This window comes from Salmo trutta, chromosome 25, assembly GCF_901001165.1.
Source record: "Salmo trutta chromosome 25, fSalTru1.1, whole genome shotgun sequence".
NCBI classification, from domain to species: domain Eukaryota; kingdom Metazoa; phylum Chordata; class Actinopteri; order Salmoniformes; family Salmonidae; genus Salmo; species Salmo trutta.
The window spans coordinates 10,559,407-10,580,774 of record NC_042981.1 but is presented as its reverse complement, the minus strand read 5'-3'; the positions used below and the strand labels follow the sequence as shown (position 1 = coordinate 10,580,774).

The 21,368-nt window shown below is 43.2% G+C and overlaps 1 protein-coding gene across 2 annotated transcripts; it reads left to right on the top strand.

Moving 5' to 3' along the window:
• The first annotated feature begins 17,226 nt into the window (after positions 1 to 17,226).
• Positions 17,227 to 19,432, top strand: LOC115161997 (syntaxin-11). Of its 2 annotated transcripts, none has more exons than XM_029712884.1 (2): positions 17,227 to 17,329; positions 18,218 to 19,432. In XM_029712884.1, exon 2 carries the CDS (start codon positions 18,223 to 18,225, stop codon positions 19,096 to 19,098), a length of 876 nt encoding a protein of 291 aa, XP_029568744.1. In that variant the 5' UTR covers positions 17,227 to 17,329; positions 18,218 to 18,222; the 3' UTR covers positions 19,099 to 19,432. The 2 variants fall into 2 exon arrangements, with proteins under 2 accessions (XP_029568744.1, XP_029568743.1); XM_029712883.1 differs by lacking the exon at positions 17,227 to 17,329 and adding an exon at positions 17,645 to 17,952.
• Positions 19,433 to 21,368: the final 1,936 nt, after the last annotated feature.

The following is a 21,368-nucleotide window of genomic DNA, read 5'->3' as shown; positions in this document are numbered from 1 at the left end:
AAAGATCCCAGCCACCCCAGTATTAGACTGTTCTCTCTATTACTGCATTGCAAGTGGTACCGGAGTGCCAAGTCTAGGACAAAAAGGCTTCTCAACAGTTTTTACCCCCAAACCATAAGACTCCTGAACAGGTAATCAAATGGATACCCGGACTATTTGCATTGTGTGCCCCCCCGACCCCTCTTTTTACGCTGCTGCTACTCTCTGTTTATCAGATATGCATAGTCACTTTAACTATACATTCATGTACATACTACCTCAATTGGGCCGACCAACCAGTGCTCCCGCACATTGGCTAACCGGGCTATCTGCATTGTGTCCCGCCACCTACCACCCGCCAACCCCTCTTTTACGCTACTGCTACTCTCTGTTCATCATATATGCATTGTCACTTTAACCATATCTACATGTATATACTACCTCAATCAGCCTGACTAACCGGTGTCTGTATGTAGCCTCGCTAATTTTATAGCCTCGCTACTGTATATAGCCTGTCTTTTTACTGTTGTTTTATTTCTTTACCTACCTATTGTTCACCTAATACCTTTTTTGCACTATTGGTTAGAGCCTGTAAGTAAGCATTTCACTGTAAGTTCTACACCTGCTGTATTCAGCGCACGTGAAAAATAAACTTTGATTTGATTTGGAATTGTATTTCCTTGATTCCTTTGTGTCCTCTCTCCTTGCCCTTCTTCTGACAAGGCATTGAAGGAGAAGGTCAGAGGGGGGGAATCTTGGATTTTGAGAAGGATGTGAGGAGAGAGGACACAAAGGAATCAATAAAATACAATTGAGATTCACCCAGAGAAGAGATAAAAATCCCACCAACTAGACAATCAACAGCTGAGACACAGTTCCACACATCACGGCTGTGGGCACAATATGACACATTCACTCACTTGCTGAAACAATGTAACTATTTAAACTGTAATACAACATAGTATGTACCACTGCACAGCAGGCCAATGATGTTTGTTTTGTGGCCAGTGGTACTCAGTACCATAGTAAAGTCATCTCTCACATAGACAACCTTATTTGAATGGAAAAGCACAAATGCGTACAGTAATTTCTCATGATAAAATGGTAAACAAGCCCATGGGACCTCTCAGTAAACATTAATGCCAAAATAACCTTCTTGTTGTAGGAGAGGGTTGGGGGAAAGTGTCACTGAGAAACACAGCAGGTAACAGAGTTCACATGATCATAGCAGAAAGGCTGATATCACAGGGGAAAGGAACTAGATATCTAACACTCGTGATGCAGGACTCAGGAACACCGTTTCCATCAATCAATAACATCATCAGTATCATCTGACTGAAAATAAGTCATCTGATTTGAATTAAACCACCAGAGTGCATGTCAGTTGATTAATGCAATTAGTTTAATTTATGCTCCTTGAGATATTAGAAGTTGTGAAGGTGCAGAGGAGAGGAGGGAGAGGAGAGGAGAGAGAGAGAGAGAGAGAGAGAGGGAGGGAGGGAGGGAGGGAGGAGAGGAGAGGAGAGGAGAGGAGAGGAGAGGAGAGGAGAGAGGAGAGGAGGATGGGAGAGGGGAGACAGGGGAGACAGGGGAGACAGGGGAGAGGAGGGAGGGGGTAGAGGGAGAGGGAGGAGAAGGGGGGAGAGGAGAGGATGGAGGGGGGGGGGAGGGAGGGGGAGAGGGAGAGGGAGGAGAGGAGAGGTGGGAGGGGGGATGAGAAATGAGTGACAAGGAGTTGCTTGATAGCCCAACCAGACTGGCACTCAGACTAGTTCAACATCTAGTTTTGATTTACATTTGGTTGAGTTGTTAACTAACGTGAATTCAATGTAAACTCAACAACAACAAAAATCGGCATGTAAATGGATCTGGGTAAAACTTTGACAAAATGCCCTTACATTGATGACTTTTTCCCAAACTTTTTTCAAGTTGATTCCACGTCATCACATAGATTTTTTGGGTTGAAATTATGTGGAAACAACATTGATTCAACCAGTTTTGCCCAGTGGGATGTGATTACATACATGGGTCTAGAAATGTTTCAGTCAAACCTGCTGATATCAATTGTCAGCAATGAGACGTTAGTCCTGGAAAATATATCAAGATTAACTTTGTTTTGAAATTACAGTTGAAAATGTATTTTAGTTTGGGGAAAAAGTGCTTTATATTTAAATATGTTGTTTTGAAACAGTGACCTGTATTTCAAATGCGGGAACATTGTCTTTAAAAGGTGCATTGATGACAAAGCGGGATCGGATTGAATCCCGGCCTAGTTTACAACCCTACAGTTTACATTATCCATAACAACTACTGAAAAATAGGCTTAACTACGTGGTCATTTAGATGCACTCACAATTAAACATCAGACATCCAGGGATTCAGTCCATGGGAGGAAAAGTTCAGCAGGAGGAAAAACTGTGGAAGTGCTCATCAGGATGGGGAAAGCATGTTTCTGACTACACAGCATGCTGGGGTCATAGACTAACTGAAACTGAAGTCCCGGGAATCAAGGTCACTGATAGGCTGAAGGAGATGTGGTGATAATTATTTGGCGTGACCTTGACCAATAATACACTAACAAAAGTGGGGGGTCCTCTGAATGGGAGATTAAGCTGCTCGACAAGAACTAACCAGAAGGAATGGCTAGAATCAGCTGACTGAAGCTGACCGTTTTAACAACTACCTCTGTGTTTTGGGTACATTTATCTATTGAACTATGGACACGTTGTGTGGATGATTATATTAATGGTAATTTAATTAATGGTAAATTAAGTTTACGTTGACAATCTTACCAAATAAACTCAACATTAAAGCTGCAATACGTAACTTTTTGGGCTATGACCAAATTCCTATAGAAATGTGAGTTATAGATCTGTCATTCTCATTGAAATCAAGTATAAGAAGCGGTAGATCTGTTCTATTTGCTTTATTTCTATGCTTCCCGTCCTTAAGTTTTGTTTTTGCATCTTTTACTTTCGGTTTTGTACACCAGTTTCAAACAGCGGAAAATACAATATGTCTGGTTATTGAAAAGATATTTCACATGGATTGAGATCAGGGATGATCAAGTTGAGCGGATGGTCAGGGGGCCGGAACAATTACAAATAATTTGTAGATTCCAAATTGACCGCAAGGAAAGATAATAATTTCAAACCTTGCTTACATTTGTATATGATCACAGACACTAAGTATACCAAACGTCAGGAACACCTTCCTAATATTGTGTTGCACCCCCCCTTTTGCCCCCAGAACAACACCTACTACAATACCCCGTTCAAAGACACTTAAATCTGTTGTCTTGCCCATTCATCCTCTGAATGGCACATGTACACAATCCATGTTTCAATTGTCTCAAGGCTTAAAAATCCTTCTTTAACCTGTCTCCTCCCCTTCATGTACACTGTTTGAAGTGGATTTAACAAGGGACATCAATAAGGGATTATAGCTTCAACTGGATTCACGTGGTCAGTCTATGTCATGGAAAGAGCAGGTGTTCTTAATGTTTTGTATATTCAGTGTATTTCTCTATTATGTGTGGGAATACTTTGAATAAAAAACATGGGCTAGTCCACACCCAGAGAAAATGATTTTATGTAGAGGTGCTGACTAATGGCGAATAAACTATAAGCTATAAAAATAAAGAGAGTTGCCCACTTTATATACAGTTGAAGTCAGAAGTTTACATACACTTAGGTTGGAGACCATTAAAACTCGTTTTTCAACCACTCCACAAATGTCTTGTTAACAACCTAAAGTTTTGGCAAGTTGGTTAGGACATCTACTTTGTTCATGACACAAGTCATTTTTTACAGACAGATTACATAATTTATAATTCACTGTATCACAATTCCAGTGGGTCAGAAGTTTACATACACTAAGTTGACTGTGCCTTTAAACAGCTTGGAAAATTCCAGAACATTATGTCATGGAATTAGAAGCTTTTGATAGGCTAATTTACATCATTTGAGTCAAATTGGAGGTGTACCTGTGGATATATTTCAAGGCCTACTTTCAAACTCAGTGCCTCTTTGCTTAACATCAAGGGAAAATCAAAAGAAATCAGCCAAGACCTCAGAAAAACAATTGTAGACCTCCACAAGTCTGGTTCATCCTTGGGAGCAATTTCCAAACGCCTGAAGGTTTCATCTTTTCAAACAATAGTACGCAAGTATAAACACCATGGGACCATGCAGCTGTCATACCACTCAGGAAGGAGATGCGTTCTGTCTCCTAGAGATGAACGTACTTTGGTGCGAAAATGCAAATCAATCCCAGAATAACAGCAAAGGACCTTATGAAGATGCTGGAGGAAACAGGCACAAAAGCATCTATATCCACAGTAAAAACGAGTCCTATATCGACATAACCGGAAAGGCCACTCAGCAAGGATGCCATTGTTCCAAAACCGCCATAAAAAAGCCAGACTACGGTTTGCAACTGCACATGGGGACAAAGATCATACTTTTTGGAGAAATGTCCTCTTCTCTGATGAAACAAAAATAGAACTGTTTGGCCATAATGACCATCGTTATGTTTGGAGGAAAAAGGGGGAGGCTTGCAAGCCGAAGAACACCATCCCAACCGTGAAGCACGGGGGTGGCAGCATCATGTTGTGGGGGTGCTTTGTTGCAGGAGGGACTGGTGCACTTCACAAAATAGATGGCATCATGAGGATGGAAAATTATGTGGATGGAAAATTATGTGGATATATTGAATCAACATCTCAAGACATCAGTCGGGAAGTTAAAGCTTGGTTGCAAATGGGTCTTCCAAATGGACAATGACCCCAAGCATACCTACAAAGTTGTGGCAAAATGGCTTAAGGACAACAACATCAAGGTATTGGAGTGGCCATCACACAGCTCTGACCTCAATCCTACAGAAAATTTGTGGGCAGAACTGAAAAAGCATGTGTGAGCAAGGAGGCCTACAAACCTGACTCATTTACACCAGCTCTGTCAGGAGGAATGGGCTAAAATTCACCCAACTTATTGTGGGAAGCTTGTGGAAGGTTACCCGAAACGCTTGACCCAAGTTAAACAATTTAAAGGCAATGCTACCAAATACTAATTGTATGTGAACTTCTGACCCACTGGGAATGTGATTAAAGAAATTAAAGCTGAAATAAATAATTCTCTCTACTATTATTCTGACATTTCACATTCTTCAAATAAAGTGGTGATCCTAACTGACCTAAGACAGGGAATTTTTACTAGGTTTAAATGTCAGGAATTGTGAAAAACTGAGTTTAAATGTATTTGGCTAAGGGTTATGTAAACTTCCGACTTCAACTGTATAAACTCCCAGTAATTTATTGGGTAAATCACCAACGGTTCTGCCTCACTGTGCATTCTTCAAGGGTAATATCATGAATGCTTGAATCAGATTATGTAGACAAACAGTGCAATTAGTGCAACCAATGACAATAATGAGGGTTGTGTCATAATTATTAAGTTAATTAGAAATAATTTAGTGAAACTGTTAAAAAACAATAGTTTACAGCATATTGAATATATTAGGCTATTGTTATCATATGGAAACATAATTAAATATTGTACATAATACTTCACATATATATTTCATTTCCTATTTCATAATTTTTTGGGTTACATGCAATCTTTTGGTTCAACCATAATGCATAATGTGCACCATCAACAGGGGAACATATTGGGAGTACGCTGAGAAGCTGTACAAAGAATACATCCATTTATAAGACTTGTTCATAAAAGAGAGAATTGTTAATGTTTTAAGTTCCTCGGCGTACACATCACAGACAAACTATAATGGTCCACCCACACAGACAGTGTGGTGAAGAAGGACCTCAGGAAGCTGAAGAAATGTGGCTTGTCACCCAAAACCCTGACAAACTTTTACAGATGCACAATCGAGAGCATCCTGTCGGGCTGTATCACCGCCTGGTACGGCAACTGCACCGCTCTCCAGAGGGTAGTGAGGTCTACACAACGCATCACCGGGGGCAAACTACCTGCCCTCCAGGACACATACAGCACCCAATGTCACAGGAAGGCCAAAAAGATCATCAAGGGCATCAACCACCTGAGCCACTGCCTGTTCACCCCGCTACCATCCAGAAGGCGAGGTCAGTACAAGTGCATCAAAGCTGGGACCGAGAGACTGAAAAACAGCTTCTATCTCAAGGCCATCAGACTGCTAAACAGCAATCACTAACTCAGAGAGGCTGCTGCCTACATTGAGACCCAATCACTGGCCACTTTAACAAATGGATCACTAGTCACTTCATACAATGGCACTCTAAATAATGCCACTTTAATATTAATAATTTTTACAAATCTTACATTACTCATATCACATGTATATACTGTATTTTATACCATCTATTGCACCTTGCATATGCCGCTCTGTCATTGCTCACCCATATACCTACATGTACATATTCTCATTCACCCTTTTAGATTTGTGTGTATTAGGTAGTTGTTGGGGAATAGTTAGATTACTTGTTAGATATTACTGCACTGTCAGAACTTGAAGCACAAGCATTTCACTACACTTGCATTAACATCTGCTACCAATGTGTATGTGATAAATACAATTTGATTTTATTTTATTTGAGAAGGGCCTGAGATCAAGGTCAATATTCAGACCACTAGGAGTCACTGCTTTTAGATAGGTTATCCAGTAAGCCTCCCTTTGTAGTAGGATCTCAATTTACCTCCTCTCCTTGCTAGAGCAACATGCTCAATGCCTATGTATTTGAAGGTGGAGATAGGATGGTTAGCTTCAACAAAGTGAGCTGCTAGTGGACAGTTAATGTTCTTACACCTGATTGAGCTGCGGTGTTCAGCTATGCATTGTTTTAATTGTCTTTTTGTTTGTCCTATTGTAGGCTTTCCCACATTTTTTGATATTTTCATCATTGCAGCGTCAAGAGTTGTGTCCTTGTAACCTCTCATTGCTGATGGCCACAGATTTGTTTAACCCTGCGTAACAAGGCTATATGGTAGACCATTCTGGAGGGGAAGGGGATGAATACTATCCGCACATAGCAGGGTATTGCGGTCTGTGGGCTTTGTGTATAAGTCTGTGTGTAATGCATGATCCATAAGTCCAGGTACTTTATTTTTCTCTCATCAGTCTGCATGGTCCATTACAGTTATTCAGAGCTCTCGTTTAGTAGAGTTTGGAATTCATTTAGTTCCTGCTGACTTTCTTCCCAGAGCACAAAGACATCATCTATGTATCTCTTCCATAGGAGGATTTTAGAAAGTAGGGGGTGTGTCTCTGTTTTGTGAAGGAGTGCTTCCTGAAATTGTCCCACATACAGGTTTGCATAGTTGGGGGCCAAAGGGGAGCCCATGGCTACTTTGAAACAGATGTCCATATTAAAATCAGTTGTAGCTGATTTGCTGGTGTTTTTAGTCTTCATTGTTTTGCTCAGAAAACTTGGGGGGCCAAATTAAATCACTGCCAGTTGGGGAACCCTGGTTTAGATGGTACAATTATTCTCTACACTCTACATTGCTTGTTTTGTAACATAAACTGAAAGGCAAACTATTACAAAATGTTCAACCAGGAAATGGTGGAGCGATTTCTGCATATTGCATCTTTAAGAACAATCACTTTTGGTAGGCCAATAACTACATAGACAAAATACTGTTGCGATGGTAATCTATCTTCCCAAAACAAGTACTGTAATTTATTCACTAAAGTCAGGGTCATTGTGGGCCACAAGTTAGGTCACCTGAGGTGCGTTCAGTTCGCTTGAACATTTGCTACGTTGCCGAACGGTTTGTACTGAACGTCACGTTTCCCCAAAACGTTCTCGTACTTTCTTGAACAGACCTTTACTCCCATTTGTTGGATGTGGCAAAGTGTGGCTTGAAGCAATGAGTGACGTATTTAAAGGACAGTGGCCATGCTGACAGCGTTTCCCAACCCACAACCCAACCCCTCCCCGTTTTTTCAACTGGTCGTTCAGTACAGCATAGGTTGCGCTCAACTGAATGTTCCAAAACGTAAAAACATACTGAATGCAGCCCAGTTCGCTTGAACGTTTACCACGTTGCGAAATGGTTTATACTGAACGACGCATTTCCACAAAATGTTCTTGCACGTTCTTGAACAGATTGTGACGTACCTTTGCTCCCATTTTGGTGGGTGTGGCTTGAATTAATGAGTGACATATTTAAAGGGAAATGGCCATGTTGACAGACCTTCCCCAACCCACAACTAAACACCTCCCTGTTTTTCAACTGGTCGTTCAGTACAGTACATTTTCCGCTCATTTGAACATTCCAGAACGAAAAAAATATACTGAATGCAGACCTGGTCTTTGCACTCATAGCTCTATCGCCATCTCGTGGCAGAATTCAGATGGGATGACATTGAACCTTCATGAACAACAGCACCTCTGAGCAATGAACGCTGCTTGACCTATTCTATCAGCTGCCTGGAAATGACTGTATCATCATGCAATGATGAGCTGACTGCAGATTCTCAGTCGTAGCCTAGTTGTCTCACTTCCTTGTTAGCTTACCTTTGGAACTGTTTTACTGACCAGCTGACTGACTGTCAGCAGAGATGTCACTCAATATACAGATGTAGGATCTTAATTTGAGCCATTTTACGAAAGCAGTAAAATATTCCTGAAGCAACAGGAAATGTGAACTATTATGTGGATTATAATTCATTTACATTTTTGTAGGGGTTGATATATTTTTTGTTAAGGCAAATCAGGTCAGAAATTTGAAAGTGGAAATTCTAAACTTTTTAGAAGCCTTTTTACAACTCAAATATACTACGAGTTTGTATTTCCTGCTTAGCAGGAATATTCTTAGCAACAAAAGAGTTAAGATCCTACATCTGTAATGAATCGTGTTGTGGGTTGAATCATAGAAATATAATTAGAATAGTCATGACAGCTTAGTAGAGTCTGCCATTAGCACAGTCAGCGTAGTCAGCTCAGCTTTCCCCATTGAGACCGTGTCTGTACCTCGATCTAGGTTGGGCAAAATTAAAAATGGCGGTGTTCGCTTTAGTAATCTCACTAGTATAAAGACCTCCTCCATTCCTGCCATTATTGAAAGAGATTGTGAGACTTCACATCTCAAAATTGGGTTACTTAATGTTAGATCCCTCACTTCCAAGGCAGTTATAGTCAATGAACTAATCACTGATCATAATCTAGATGTGATTGGCCTGACTGAAACATGGCTTAAGCCTGATGAATTTACTGTGTTAAATGAGGCCTCACCCCCTGGTTACACTAGTGACCATACCCCCCGTGCATCCGGCAAAGGCGGAGGTGTTGCTAACATCTACGATAGCAAATTTCAATTTACAAAAAAAAAAACAATGACGTTTTCGTCTTTTGAGCTTCTAGTCATGAAATCTATGCAGCCTACTCACTCACTTTTTATAGCTACTGTTTACAGGCCTCCTGGGCCATATGCAGTGTTCCTCACTGAGTTCCCTGAATTCCTATCGGATCTTGTAGTCATAGCAGATAATATTCTAATTTTTGGTGACTTTAACATTCACATGGAAAAGTCCACAGACCCACTCCAAAAGGCTTTCGGAGCCATCATCGACTCAGCGGGTTTTGTCCAACATGTCTCTGGACCTACTCACTGCCACAGTCATACTCTGGACCTAGTTTTGTCCCATGGAATAAATGTTGTGGATCTTAATGTTTTTCCTCATAACCCTGGATTATCGGACCACCATTTTATTGCGTTTACAATTGCAACAAATAATCTGCTCAGACCCCAACCAAGGAGCATTAAAAGTCGTGCTATAAATTCTCAGACAACCCAAAGATTCCTTGATGCCCTTCCAGACTCCCTCTGCCTACCCAAGGACGTCAGAGGACAAAAATCAGTTAACCACCTAACCGAGGAACTCAATTTAACCTTGCGCAATACCCTAGATGCAGTTGCACCCCTAAAAATTAAAAACATCTGTCATAAGAAACTAGCTCCCTGGTATACAGAAAATACACGAGTTCTGAAGCAAGCTTCCAGAAAATTGGAACGGAAATGGCGCCACACCAAACTGGAAGTCTTCCGACTAGCTTGGAAAGACAGTACCGTGCAGTATCGAAGAGCCCTCACTGCTGCTCGATCATCCTATTTTTCCAACTTAATTGAGGAAAATAAGAACAATCCTAAATTTATTTTTGATACTGTCGCAAAGCTAACTAAAAAGCAGCATTCGCAAATGGAGGATGGCTTTCACTTCAGCAGTAATAAATTTATGAACTTCTTTGAGGAAAAAATCATGATCATTAGAAAGCAAATTACGGACTCCTCTTTAAATCTGGGTATTCCTTAAAAGCTCCATTGTCCTGAGTCTGCACAACTCTGCCAGGACCTAGGATCAAGGGAGATACTAAAGTGTTTTAGTACTATATCTCTTGACACAATGATGAAAATAATCATGGCCTCCAAACCCTCAAGCTGCATACTGGACCCTATTCCAACTAAACTACTGAAAGAGCTGCTTCCTGTGCTTGGCCCTCCTATGTTGAACATAATAAACGGCTCTCTATCCACCGGATGTGTACCAAGCTCACTAAAAGTGGCAGTAATAAAGCCTCTCTTGAAAAAGCCGAATCTTGACCCAGAAATTATAAAAAAACTAATCGGCCTATATCGAATCTTCCATTCCTCTCAAAAAATGTTGAAAAAGCTGTTGCACAGCAACTCACTGCCTTCCTGAAGACAAACAATGTATACGAAACGCTTCAGTCTGGTTTTAGACCCCATCATAGCACTGAGACTGCACTTGTGAAGGTGGTAAATGACCTTTTAATGACGTCAGACTGAGGCTCTGCATCTGTCCTCGTGCTCCTAGATCTTAGTGCCGCTTTTGATACCATCGATCACCACATTCTTTTGGAGAGATTGGAAACCCAAATTGGTCTACATGGACAAGTTCTGGCCTGGTTTACATCTTATCTGTCGGAAAGATATCAGTTTGTCTCTGTGAATGGTTTGTCCTCTGACAAATCAATTGTAAATTTCGGTGTTCCTCAAGGTTCCGTTTTAGGACCACTATTGTTTTCACTATATATTTTAGCTCTTGGGGATGTCATTCGAAAACATAATGTTAAATTTCACTGCTATGCGGACGACACACAGCTGTACATTTCAATGAAACATGGTGAAGCCCCAAAATTGCCCTCGCTAGAAGCCTGTGTCTCAGACATAAGGAAGTGGATGGCTGCAAACTTTCTACTTTTAAACTCGGACAAAACAGAGATGCTTGTTCTAGGTCCCAAGAAACAAAGAGATCTGACAATTAATCTGGATGGTTGTACAGTCGTCTCAAATAAAACTGTGAAGGACCTTGGCGTTACTCTGGACCCTGATCTCTCTTTTGAAAAACATATCAAGACTGTTTCAATGACAGCTTTTTTCCATCTACGTAACATTGCAAAAATCAGAAACTTTCTGTCCAAAAATGACGCAGAAAAATTAATCCATGCTTTTGTTACTTCTATGCTGGACTACTGCAATGCTCTACTTTCCGGCTACCCGGATAAAGCACTAAACAAACTTCAGTTAGTGCTAAATACGGCTGCTAGAATCCTGACTAGAACCAAAAAATGTGATCATATTACTCCAGTGCTAGCCTCCCTACACTGGCTTCCTGTTAAGGCAAGGGCTGATTTCAAGGTTTTACTGCTAACCTACAAAGCATTACATGGGCTTGCTCCTACCCATCTTTCCGATTTGGTCCTGCCGTACATACCTACACGTACGCTACGGTCACAAGACGCAGGCCTCCTAATTGTCCCTAGAATTTCTAAGCAAACGGCTGGAGGTAGGGCTTTCTCCTATAGAGCTCCATTTTTATGGAATGGTCTGCCTACCCATGTGAGAGACGCAGACTCAGTCTCAACATTTAAGTCTTTACTGAAGACTTATCTCTTCAGTAGGTCCTATGATTAAGTATAGTCTGGCCCAGGAGTGTGAAGGTGAACGGAAAGGCTGGAGCAACGAACCGCCCTTGCTGTCTCTGCCTTGCCGGTTCCCCTCTTTCCACTGGGATTCTCTGCCTCTAACCCTATTACAGGGGCTGAGTCACTGACTTACTGGTGTTCTTCCATGCCGTCCATGGGAGGGGTGCGTCACTTGAGTGGGTTGAGTCACTGACGTGGTCTTCCTGTCTGGGTTGGCGCCCCCCCTTGGGTTGTGCCATGGCGGAGATTTTTGTGGGCTATACTCGGCCTTGTCTTCGGACGGTAAGTTGGTGGTTGTAAACATCCCTCTAGTGTTGTGGGGGCTGTGCTTTGGCAAAGTGGGTGGGGTTATATCCTGCCTGTTTGGCCCTGTCCGGGGGTATCATCGGATGGGGCCACAGTGTCTTCTGATCCCTCCTGTCTCAGCCTCCAGTATTTATGCTGCAGTAGTTTATGTGTCGGGGGGCTAGGGTCAGTCTGTTACATTTGGAGTATTCTCTTGTCTTATCCGGTGTCCTGTGTGAATTTAAATATGCTCTCTCTAATTCTCTCTTTCTTTCTTTCTCTCGGAGGACCTGAGCCCTAGGACCATGCCTCGGGACTACCTGGCATGATGACTCCTTGCTGACCCCAGTCCACCTGGCCATGCTGCTGCTCCAGTTTCAACTGTTCTGCCTGCGGCTACGGAACCCTGACCTGTTCACCGGACGTGCTTGTTGCACCCTCGACAACTACTATGATTATTATTATTTGACCATGCTGGTCATTTATGAACATTTTAACATCTTGACCATGTTCTGTTATAATATCCACCCGGCACAGCCAGAAGAGGACTGGCCACCCCTCATAGCCTGGTTCCTCTCTAGGTTTCTTCCTAGGTTTTTGGCCTTTCTAGGGAGTTTTTCCTAGGGAGTTTTTCCTAGCCACCGTGCTTCTTTCACATGCATTGCTTGCTGTTTGGGGTTTTAGGCTGGGTTTCTGTACAGCACTTTGAGATTTCAGCTGATATACGAAGGGCTATATAAATAAATTTGATTCATTCTATTTTTATGGGCTGAACCTCATATTATTGATTTCCCTAAATATTGGCCCACAATCACAGTTCATGCCATCAAACTAAGGTGAAATGTTAACATTTGAAACAAATACTTTTTAGAAAGAGAGGGATTGAGAGAGAGTGAGATTGAGAGAGAGATGGAGCGATGGAGAGAGAGATTGAGAGAGAGCAAGCGAGAGAGAGAGAGAGAGATTGAGAGAGGGATGAAGAGAGAGAAAGAGATGGAGAGAGAGAGAGAGAAAGGAGCGTGTATGTGGTCACTGCACGACAGGGGAGGTAGAGACAGAGATGCACTTTCTCCTTTAATGTGATAAATATTCTTCACTAAGAGATTCATTATTCACAGAAATGATTACATTTATTCACAATAAGAGAGAGAGAGAGATGAGAGATGGAGAGCTAGAGAGAGAGAGAGGAATGTAGAGAGAGAGGGAGAGAGAGATGGAGAGAGAGAGAGATGGAGAGAGAGAGAGAGAGAGAGAGAGAGAGAGATGGAGAGAGAGAGAGGAGAGAGAGAGGATGAAGAGAGAGAAAGAGATGGCGAGAGAGAAAGAGAGAAAGAGATGGGAGAGAGAGAGAAAGATGGAGAGAGAGATAAGAGAGAGAGATGGAGAGCTAGCGAGAGAGAGATGAGAGAGAGAGAGATGGAGAGAGGGAGATGGAGAGAGAGAGAGAGAGAGAGAGAGAGAGAGAGAGGGTGAGAGAGAGAGATGGATGGAGAGCGAGAGAGTGAGAGAGAGAGAGGGTGAGAGAGAGATGGAGAGAGAGAGCTGCATAGCAGGACAAAATACAAACCCTCCAAACCAAAAAGGCCTGTGGGGTTGATGTTATCCCAAATGAAATGAGAAAATATACAGAACACAAATTCCAATTGGCTACACGTAAACTCTTTAACATCATCCTCAGCTCTGGCATCTTCCCTAATATTTGGAACCAAGGACTGATCACCCTAATCCACAAAAGTGGAGAAAAATTTGACCCCAATAACTACCTTGGGATATGCGTCAACAGCAACCTTGGGGAAATCCTTTGCATTATCATTAACAGCAGACTCTTACTTTTCCTCAGCGAAAACAATGTACTGAGCAAATGTCAAATTGTCTGTTCACCTAATTACCGTACGACAGACCACATATTCATCCCGCGCACCCTAATTGACAAACAAACAAACCAAAACAAAGGTAAAGTCTTCTCATGCTTTGTTGATTTCAAAAAGCTTTCGACTCAATTTGGCATGAGGTTCTGCTATACAAATAGATGAAAAGTGGTGTTGGGGGAAAAACATATGACAATGAATCCATGTACACAAACAAGTGTGCGGTTAAAATTGGCAAAAACATGTCTACTGTTTCTCTCTCTGTCTCCCACCTCACTCTCTCTCTCCCCATCTCCCACCTCACTCTCTCTCTCCTCATCTCCCACCTCACTCTCTATTTCTCTCTCCGTCTCCCACCTCACTCTCTCTCTCCCCGTCTCCCACCTCACTCTCTATTTCTCTCTCTGTCTCCCACCTCACTCTTTATTTCTCTCTCTGTCTCCCACCTCACTCTCTATTTCTCTCTCTGTCTTCCACCTCACTCTTTATTTCTCTCCCCGTCTCCCACCTCACTCTCTATTTCTCTCTCTGTCTCCCACCTCACTCTTTATTTCTCTCTCTGTCTCCCACCTCACTCTCTATTTCTCTCTCTGTCTCCCACCTCACTCTCTATTTCTCTCTCTGTCTTCCACCTCACTCTTTATTTCTCTCCCCGTCTCCCACCTCACTCTCTATTTCTCTCTCTCTGTCTCCCACCTCACTAACTCGTCTCTCTCCCGTCTCCCACCTCACTCTCTATTTCTCTCTCTGTCTCCATCTCACTCTCTATTTCTCTCTCTGTCTCCCACCTAACTCTCTCTCTCCCCATCTCCCACCTCACTCTATTTCTCTCTCTGTCTCCCACCTCACTCTCTATTTCTCTCTCTCTGTCTCCCACCTCACTCTCTATTTCTCTCTCTGTCTCCCACCTCACTCTCTATTTCTCTCTCTCCCAGTCTCCCACCTCACTCTCTATTTCTCTCTCTCCGTCTCCCATCTCACTCTCTATTTCTCTCTCTGTCTCCCACCTCACTCTCTCTCTCCCAGTCTCCCACCTCACTCTCTCTCTCCCAGTCTCCCACCTCACTCTCTATGTCTCTCTCTCCGTCTCCCATCGCACTCTCTCTCTCTGTCTCCCACCTCACTAACTCCTCTCTCTCCCGTCTCCCACCTCACTCTCTATTTCTGTCTCCCACCTCACTAACTCCTCTCTCTGTCTCCCACCTCTCTCTCCTCTCTCTTTGTCTCCCACCTCTCTCTCCTCTCTCTTTGTCTCCCACCTCTCTCTCTCCTCTCTCTCTCCTCTCTCTTTGTCTCCCACCTCTCTCTCTCGTCTCCCACCTCACTAACTCCCCCCTCTGTCTCCCACCTCACTCTCTCCTCTCTCTCTGTCTCCCACCTCACTCACTCCTCTCTCTCACTCCCTCCTTCTGTCTCCCACCTCGCTCCCTCGATCTCCCACCTCACTCTCTCCCCCCTCTGTCTCCCACCTCACTCTCTCCCTCTGTCTCCCTCTGTCTCCCACCTCACTCCCTGTCTCCCACCTCACTCTCTCCTCTCTCTCTCTCTCCCCCACCTTACTCTCTCCCACCTCACTCTTTCCTCTCTCCCCCCTCTGTCTCCAGATGAAGGACAGATTCTGAAACTGCAGGATGCGTTAGATGAGCCTGGAGGAGGATGCTATAACCAATGAGACCTTGAGCACTGTGGAACTGGACGACCTGTCTGCCCATACGGGCAGCGACCAGGCAGCAGTGACCCCTGACCACGACCTGAAAAGCATGCTCCTGGAGACGCAGCATGTCTGACATGAGATCCAACAGATCCAGGAAGACCGTGCCCAGCTCCCGGACCAGAACTACCACGCCTTGAACAACACATTGTCGGACGACACCAGTGATGTGATCCGGGACGCCAACGGCATCGCAGCAGACATCAAGGCCAGAGGAGAGGCCTTCTTAGAGGCTACACAGGATGAACAGGGAGATGGAGGTTCAGCGAGGTAGCACTGACCATGTGGTACACATTGCCCGGAAACAGTACACCAACCTGAGCACCACCTTCAGGGAGGTGATGTTCAGCTACAACGAGATGGAGCTGGTGCGCAGGGAGAACTGTAAGAGACAGATCCAGAGACGGATGAAAATTCAATATCTTCAATGCCCTGGCTGATGGGAAGACGGCCCAGTCGGTGCTGACGCAGATCGCTAGTGGACACAAAGAGCTGCTGGACCCGGAAAAAGGATCCAGGGGGTTTAGGAGTTTTTTCTGAATGTGCCTATTCTGACAGAGGAACAGGGAGCAGTGCTCAACAACTCGGAGACCAACGTACAAAAGACAAATATCGAGGATGTCAGGGTTCAAATGGACAAAGCCAAGAGACATGACAAGAACAATCCCATAAACAAACTGTTCTGTGGCTGCTTTCCATGTTACAAATGATTGTATATCTGATACATTGTGTATGTGATACATTGAGTACCTGGATTTGAACGTAAATTATACATTTATTTCAGAAAGAACACTTAAAAACAGCTTTGCACTGTCTGCAATGGGACTGGGAGTAAGTCTACAAATAAGGCCACGTACACATAAACAACATGCAGAACCATTCCGAAGCATCAAATATCAACTCATGATCTGTCTCAAGATATCTACCCATAGAACAAGCATTTATTGGAAACAAACAGAAATAATTCAGAGACTGGAAGTGGCTCTGGAAATCACACCGTGTTGCGTAGCAATAGTAGGCCTACCTTCATTGAAAAGCGCACCGGCGCACGCACCACCTATAGCGCAGAGTTTGTTCCACCAATATCATTTAAATATATGAGAGGTATAAAGTACAAAAACAACAATTAAATAGCTGTTTCCGGTGACATAAAACAACCACACGGTGAAGTGACTAATGTCAATAATGTTTCGAGAGTTTTCAGTATGAAAACGTGATCATATTTTTCCGCTTGTTACACCTGCTACTGTTGCCATGAATGAGCAGCGGTGGGGAATTCCCTCCCAGGGATGCATTTGTTGGAATCAAACGGAACCAAACGGGGAGGGAGCTACCTGAATATGTCCAATAAGAAACGTTTTGCCATGGTTTTCTACAGTTTGTCCTAATGAATATACCCCATAAATTAGGTAGTGGGCTGGTTCCTGGCAGACGCAGCTAGATGACAACACGAAGCATAAAGGGGAAATGATTCTCCGAGCTTTTGTCTGTTCTGTTTGAATGCTTTTGTTCTTATAGGGAAGTCTACGGAGGAGATATCAGGTAACGTTTTTTTCTGATTAAGTTCTACGATGATTCAGTCCTGTTGTAATGTTATCATAGAAGTACAAACGTTTGTGATGAGATGCGTTTTGCTCAGTGAGTTGAGCTTGGATTGTTGTGGGCAGCTTTATTTCATTTGAATGTTAATTATTCCTTAAATGTAATGTGTTGCTCTCTGTTGCAATAAATAATGTCGCCAATATTCGTGTCTAGGTTACCTTCACATGTGCTTTGGTCAGACAATTTTGCTATGTTGTTCTGTTTAGGCACCAACAAACTTTACATTTAAAGAAACTGCTGACAGTAATTTTGCATTCTTTGTTGTACTGTAACAGTAAAACACATGTAGCAACATGAAATAGATTAGAGAGCTGATTAGTCATAACCTACGCCAATAATTAAATGCCTGTAGGGCGGTAAAGAAACGCAACACATTTTCTCATCCATGTCTTTCAGTGATCAAATTGTTGTGAAAATCGTCACTTTTTTTGTTCTAGATATCCTGTGAGTCATTGGCCTGTAATCTAATACTAACTGATGCGTGTGTGTGTGTACTAGGAAGTCACCACCGCCCAGTGTATGTTCGCAGTGTTCTATTGGTTTAGGGATGAGATCCTCAACAGGTGCCACTTCATTTCCTCTTGTGGAATGGTGTTAATTGCGTCCTTGTTTTCTCAGTTTAAATCAGAAATATACTACACTTACACTTTATGTAGCTAGCTTTTTCAGGAAACAAAATATCAACTTTTCTTAATTCTTCATGGTCATACAAGAAACTTAAACTTTATTGCTTGTGTGGGATTTTGCACTACAATATAAATAGGATGGTGATTTGGAGATGACCTACTGAACATGCAGTAAACCTCAAACCTTTTCCTCCCGTTCCAGGTAGTATGAGAGACAGACTAGTTGACCTGCAGGGGGTGGCCCCCACTCCTCCAGACACGGACGAAAGGGGTCAGGGCAGCGATGATGAGGGAGAGCTGGAGCAGCAGTCAGTGGTGTTTGAAAACGAAGATCGGATGGACAGCATCTTCACAGAAGCCCAGTCCACGAGGAAGGAGATTGCTCTGCTCCGGATGGACGTGAAGCGTCTGGGAAAGCAAAACAGCCGATTCCTCACCTCTGTCCGGCGGATTAGCTCCATCAAACGAGACTCCAACACCCTGGCCAGGGGCATCAAGACCCGGGGGGAGGGCATCTACAGACGGCTGGAGAAGATCGGCATGCAGCACAAACAGCTGGAAGAAGAGGACGGGGCCCATTCTGCCCTGGTCCGCATGGTGCGTTCTCAGTATGTTTCTCTCACCGGGGCCTTCCACGAGGCCATGTCTGAGTACAACCAAGCAGAGATGAGCCAGAGGGAGAACTGCAAGACCCGGATCCAGCGCCAGGCAGAGATCATGGGCAAGGAGGTGACCGGCGAACAGATCGAGGAGATGGTCGAGACGGGGAAGTGGAATGTGTTCTCTGACAACCTGCTGACTGACGGGCGGACGGCACGCTCGGCGCTCACGGAGATCGAGAAGCGGCACAAGGAACTGGTGGAGCTGGAGAGTCGAATCAAGGACATCCATGAGCTGTTCTTTCAGATGGCTCTGCTGGTGGAGGAACAGGGGGCCATGGTGGACAACATAGAGGCCAACGTAGTCGCCACTACAGACTTTGTGGGCAAGGCCCAGGTTCAGATCAAGAGGTGTGTGACGTACCAGAAGAAGAGCCTCTGTAGGAGAATGCTCTGTTGTTGTTTTCCTTGCTGCAACAAGTGAGACCGACAGACATATCAGTGTTGTTGTTGTATTTCAAGTCACTCTTAGAAAAAGGTTTCTTCAAAGGGTTCTCCCATGGGTATAGCCGAAGAACGCTTTTAGGTTCTAGGTGGCACCTTTTTTTTTCTTCCTAAGTGCAGGCTGCCTTTTCCGATCAAGTGTTTTCATGGCCATAAATGTACTTGTTTACACAAGCGCACACGTATGTACTTGATGCTGAAGATTTTCAGATGTACAGTATGTTTGTTTCATACACTGGTTGTACAAAACATTATTGATGTCACTTGTTATCCACTTCATTCAGTGTAGATGAATGGGAAGAGACAGGTTAAAGAAGCCTCGAGACAACTGAGACATGGATTGTGGATGTGTGGCATTCAGAGGGTGAATGGGCAAGACAAAATATTTAAGTGCTTTTGAACGGGGTATGGTAGTAGTTGCCAGGTGAACCCGTTTGTGTGCCAAGAACTGCAACGCTGCTGGGTTTTTCACACGTGTATCAACAATGGTCCACCACCCAAAGGACATCCAGCCAACTTGACACAACTGTGGGCAGCATTGGAGTCAACATGGGCCAGCATCCCTGTGGAACACTTTCAACACCTTGTAGAGTCTATGTCCCTGATGAACTGAGGCTGTTCTGAGGGCAAAGGGGGTACAACTAAATAGTAGGCTGGTGTTCCTAATGTTTTACACACTCGGTGTGTGTTTAAAAACATATATATTTATACAGTTTGAATGTGACATTTTGTATGTCATGCAGCCTTTGCTTCCTCTCACTGTAGAAGACACAGTTTATATTAACGTCCTTGCCTAGCTGGTGTTAGGAGAAAAGACCCAGTATCTTGATGTCAAACCGCAGACGCTAACATGCAAATGAATAGTGTGATGGTGTGTTCAATGTCTCTGTTGTAGAAAGGGAAAAGCTATATGATGCTACAGGCTTTCAGTTAAAATAATAGAGTGCAGTTCCAATGTTTGTTGCTCCCACTTAGATGTCCTATAACTTTCAGCTGTATTGGATTTTACAAATTGTTATTTATGTTTTACGAGAGGATATTTTTTTGTTTTGTTTTTAATAAATAATAAATGCTGTAAAATGGCCCTTATTTGTTTTATTATTGTTACATTTATTGTTTATTTCACCTTTTATTTAACCAGGTAGGCTAGTTGAGAACAAGTTCTCATTTCCAACTGCGACCTGGCCAAGATAAAGCAAAGCAGTGTGACACAAACAACAACAGTTACACATGGGATAAACAAGCCAATTACACAATAAACAAGTCAATGACACAGTAGAAGGGGGGGAAAAAAAGAAAGTCTATATACAGTGTGTGCAAAAGGCATGAGGAGGTAAGGCAATAAATAGGCCATAGTAGCGAAGAAATTACAATTTAGCAGATTAACACTGGAGTGACAAATGAGCAGATGATGTGCAAGTAGAGATACTGGTGTGCAAAAGAGCAGAAAAGTAAATTAAAAACAGTATGGGGATGAGGTAGGTAGATTGGGTGGGCTATTTACAGATGGACTATGTACAGCTGCAGCGATCAGATAGCTGATGTTTAAAGTTGGTGAGGGAAATATAAGTCTCCAGCTTCAGCTTTTGTTTTATTTTTGTAATAGTTTTTTTTATAAAAAAAAATAAATGTTTGCAATTCATTCCAGTCTCTGGCAGCAGAGAACCGGAAGGAAAGGCAGCCAAAGGAGGTGTTGGCTTTGGGGATGACCAGTGAGATATACCTGCTGGAACGTGTGCTATGGGTGGGTGTTGTTATCATGACCAGTGAGCTGAGATAAGGCGGAGCTTTACCTAGCATAGACTTATAGATGACCTGGAGCCAGTGGGTCTGGCGACGAATATGTCACGGGGGCCAGCTGACTAGAGCATACAGGTCGCAGTGGTGGGTGGTATAAGATGATAGACTGCATCCAGTTTGCTGAGTAGAGTATTGAAAGCTATTTTGTAGATGACATCGCCAAAGTCGAGGATCGGTAGGATGGTCAATTTTACAAGGGTAAGTTTGGCAGCGTGAGTGAAGGAGGCTTTGTTGCGAAATAGAAAGCCGATTCTAGATTTAATTTTGGATTGGAGATTCTTAATGTGAGTCTGGAAGGAGAGTTTACAGTCTAGCCAGACACCTAGGTATTTATAGTTGTCCACATATTCTAGGTCAGACCCGTCCAGGGTGGTGATGCTAGTCAGGCGGGCTGGTGCGGGCAGCGAACGGTTGAAAAGCATGCATTTGGTTTTACTAGAGTTTAAGAGC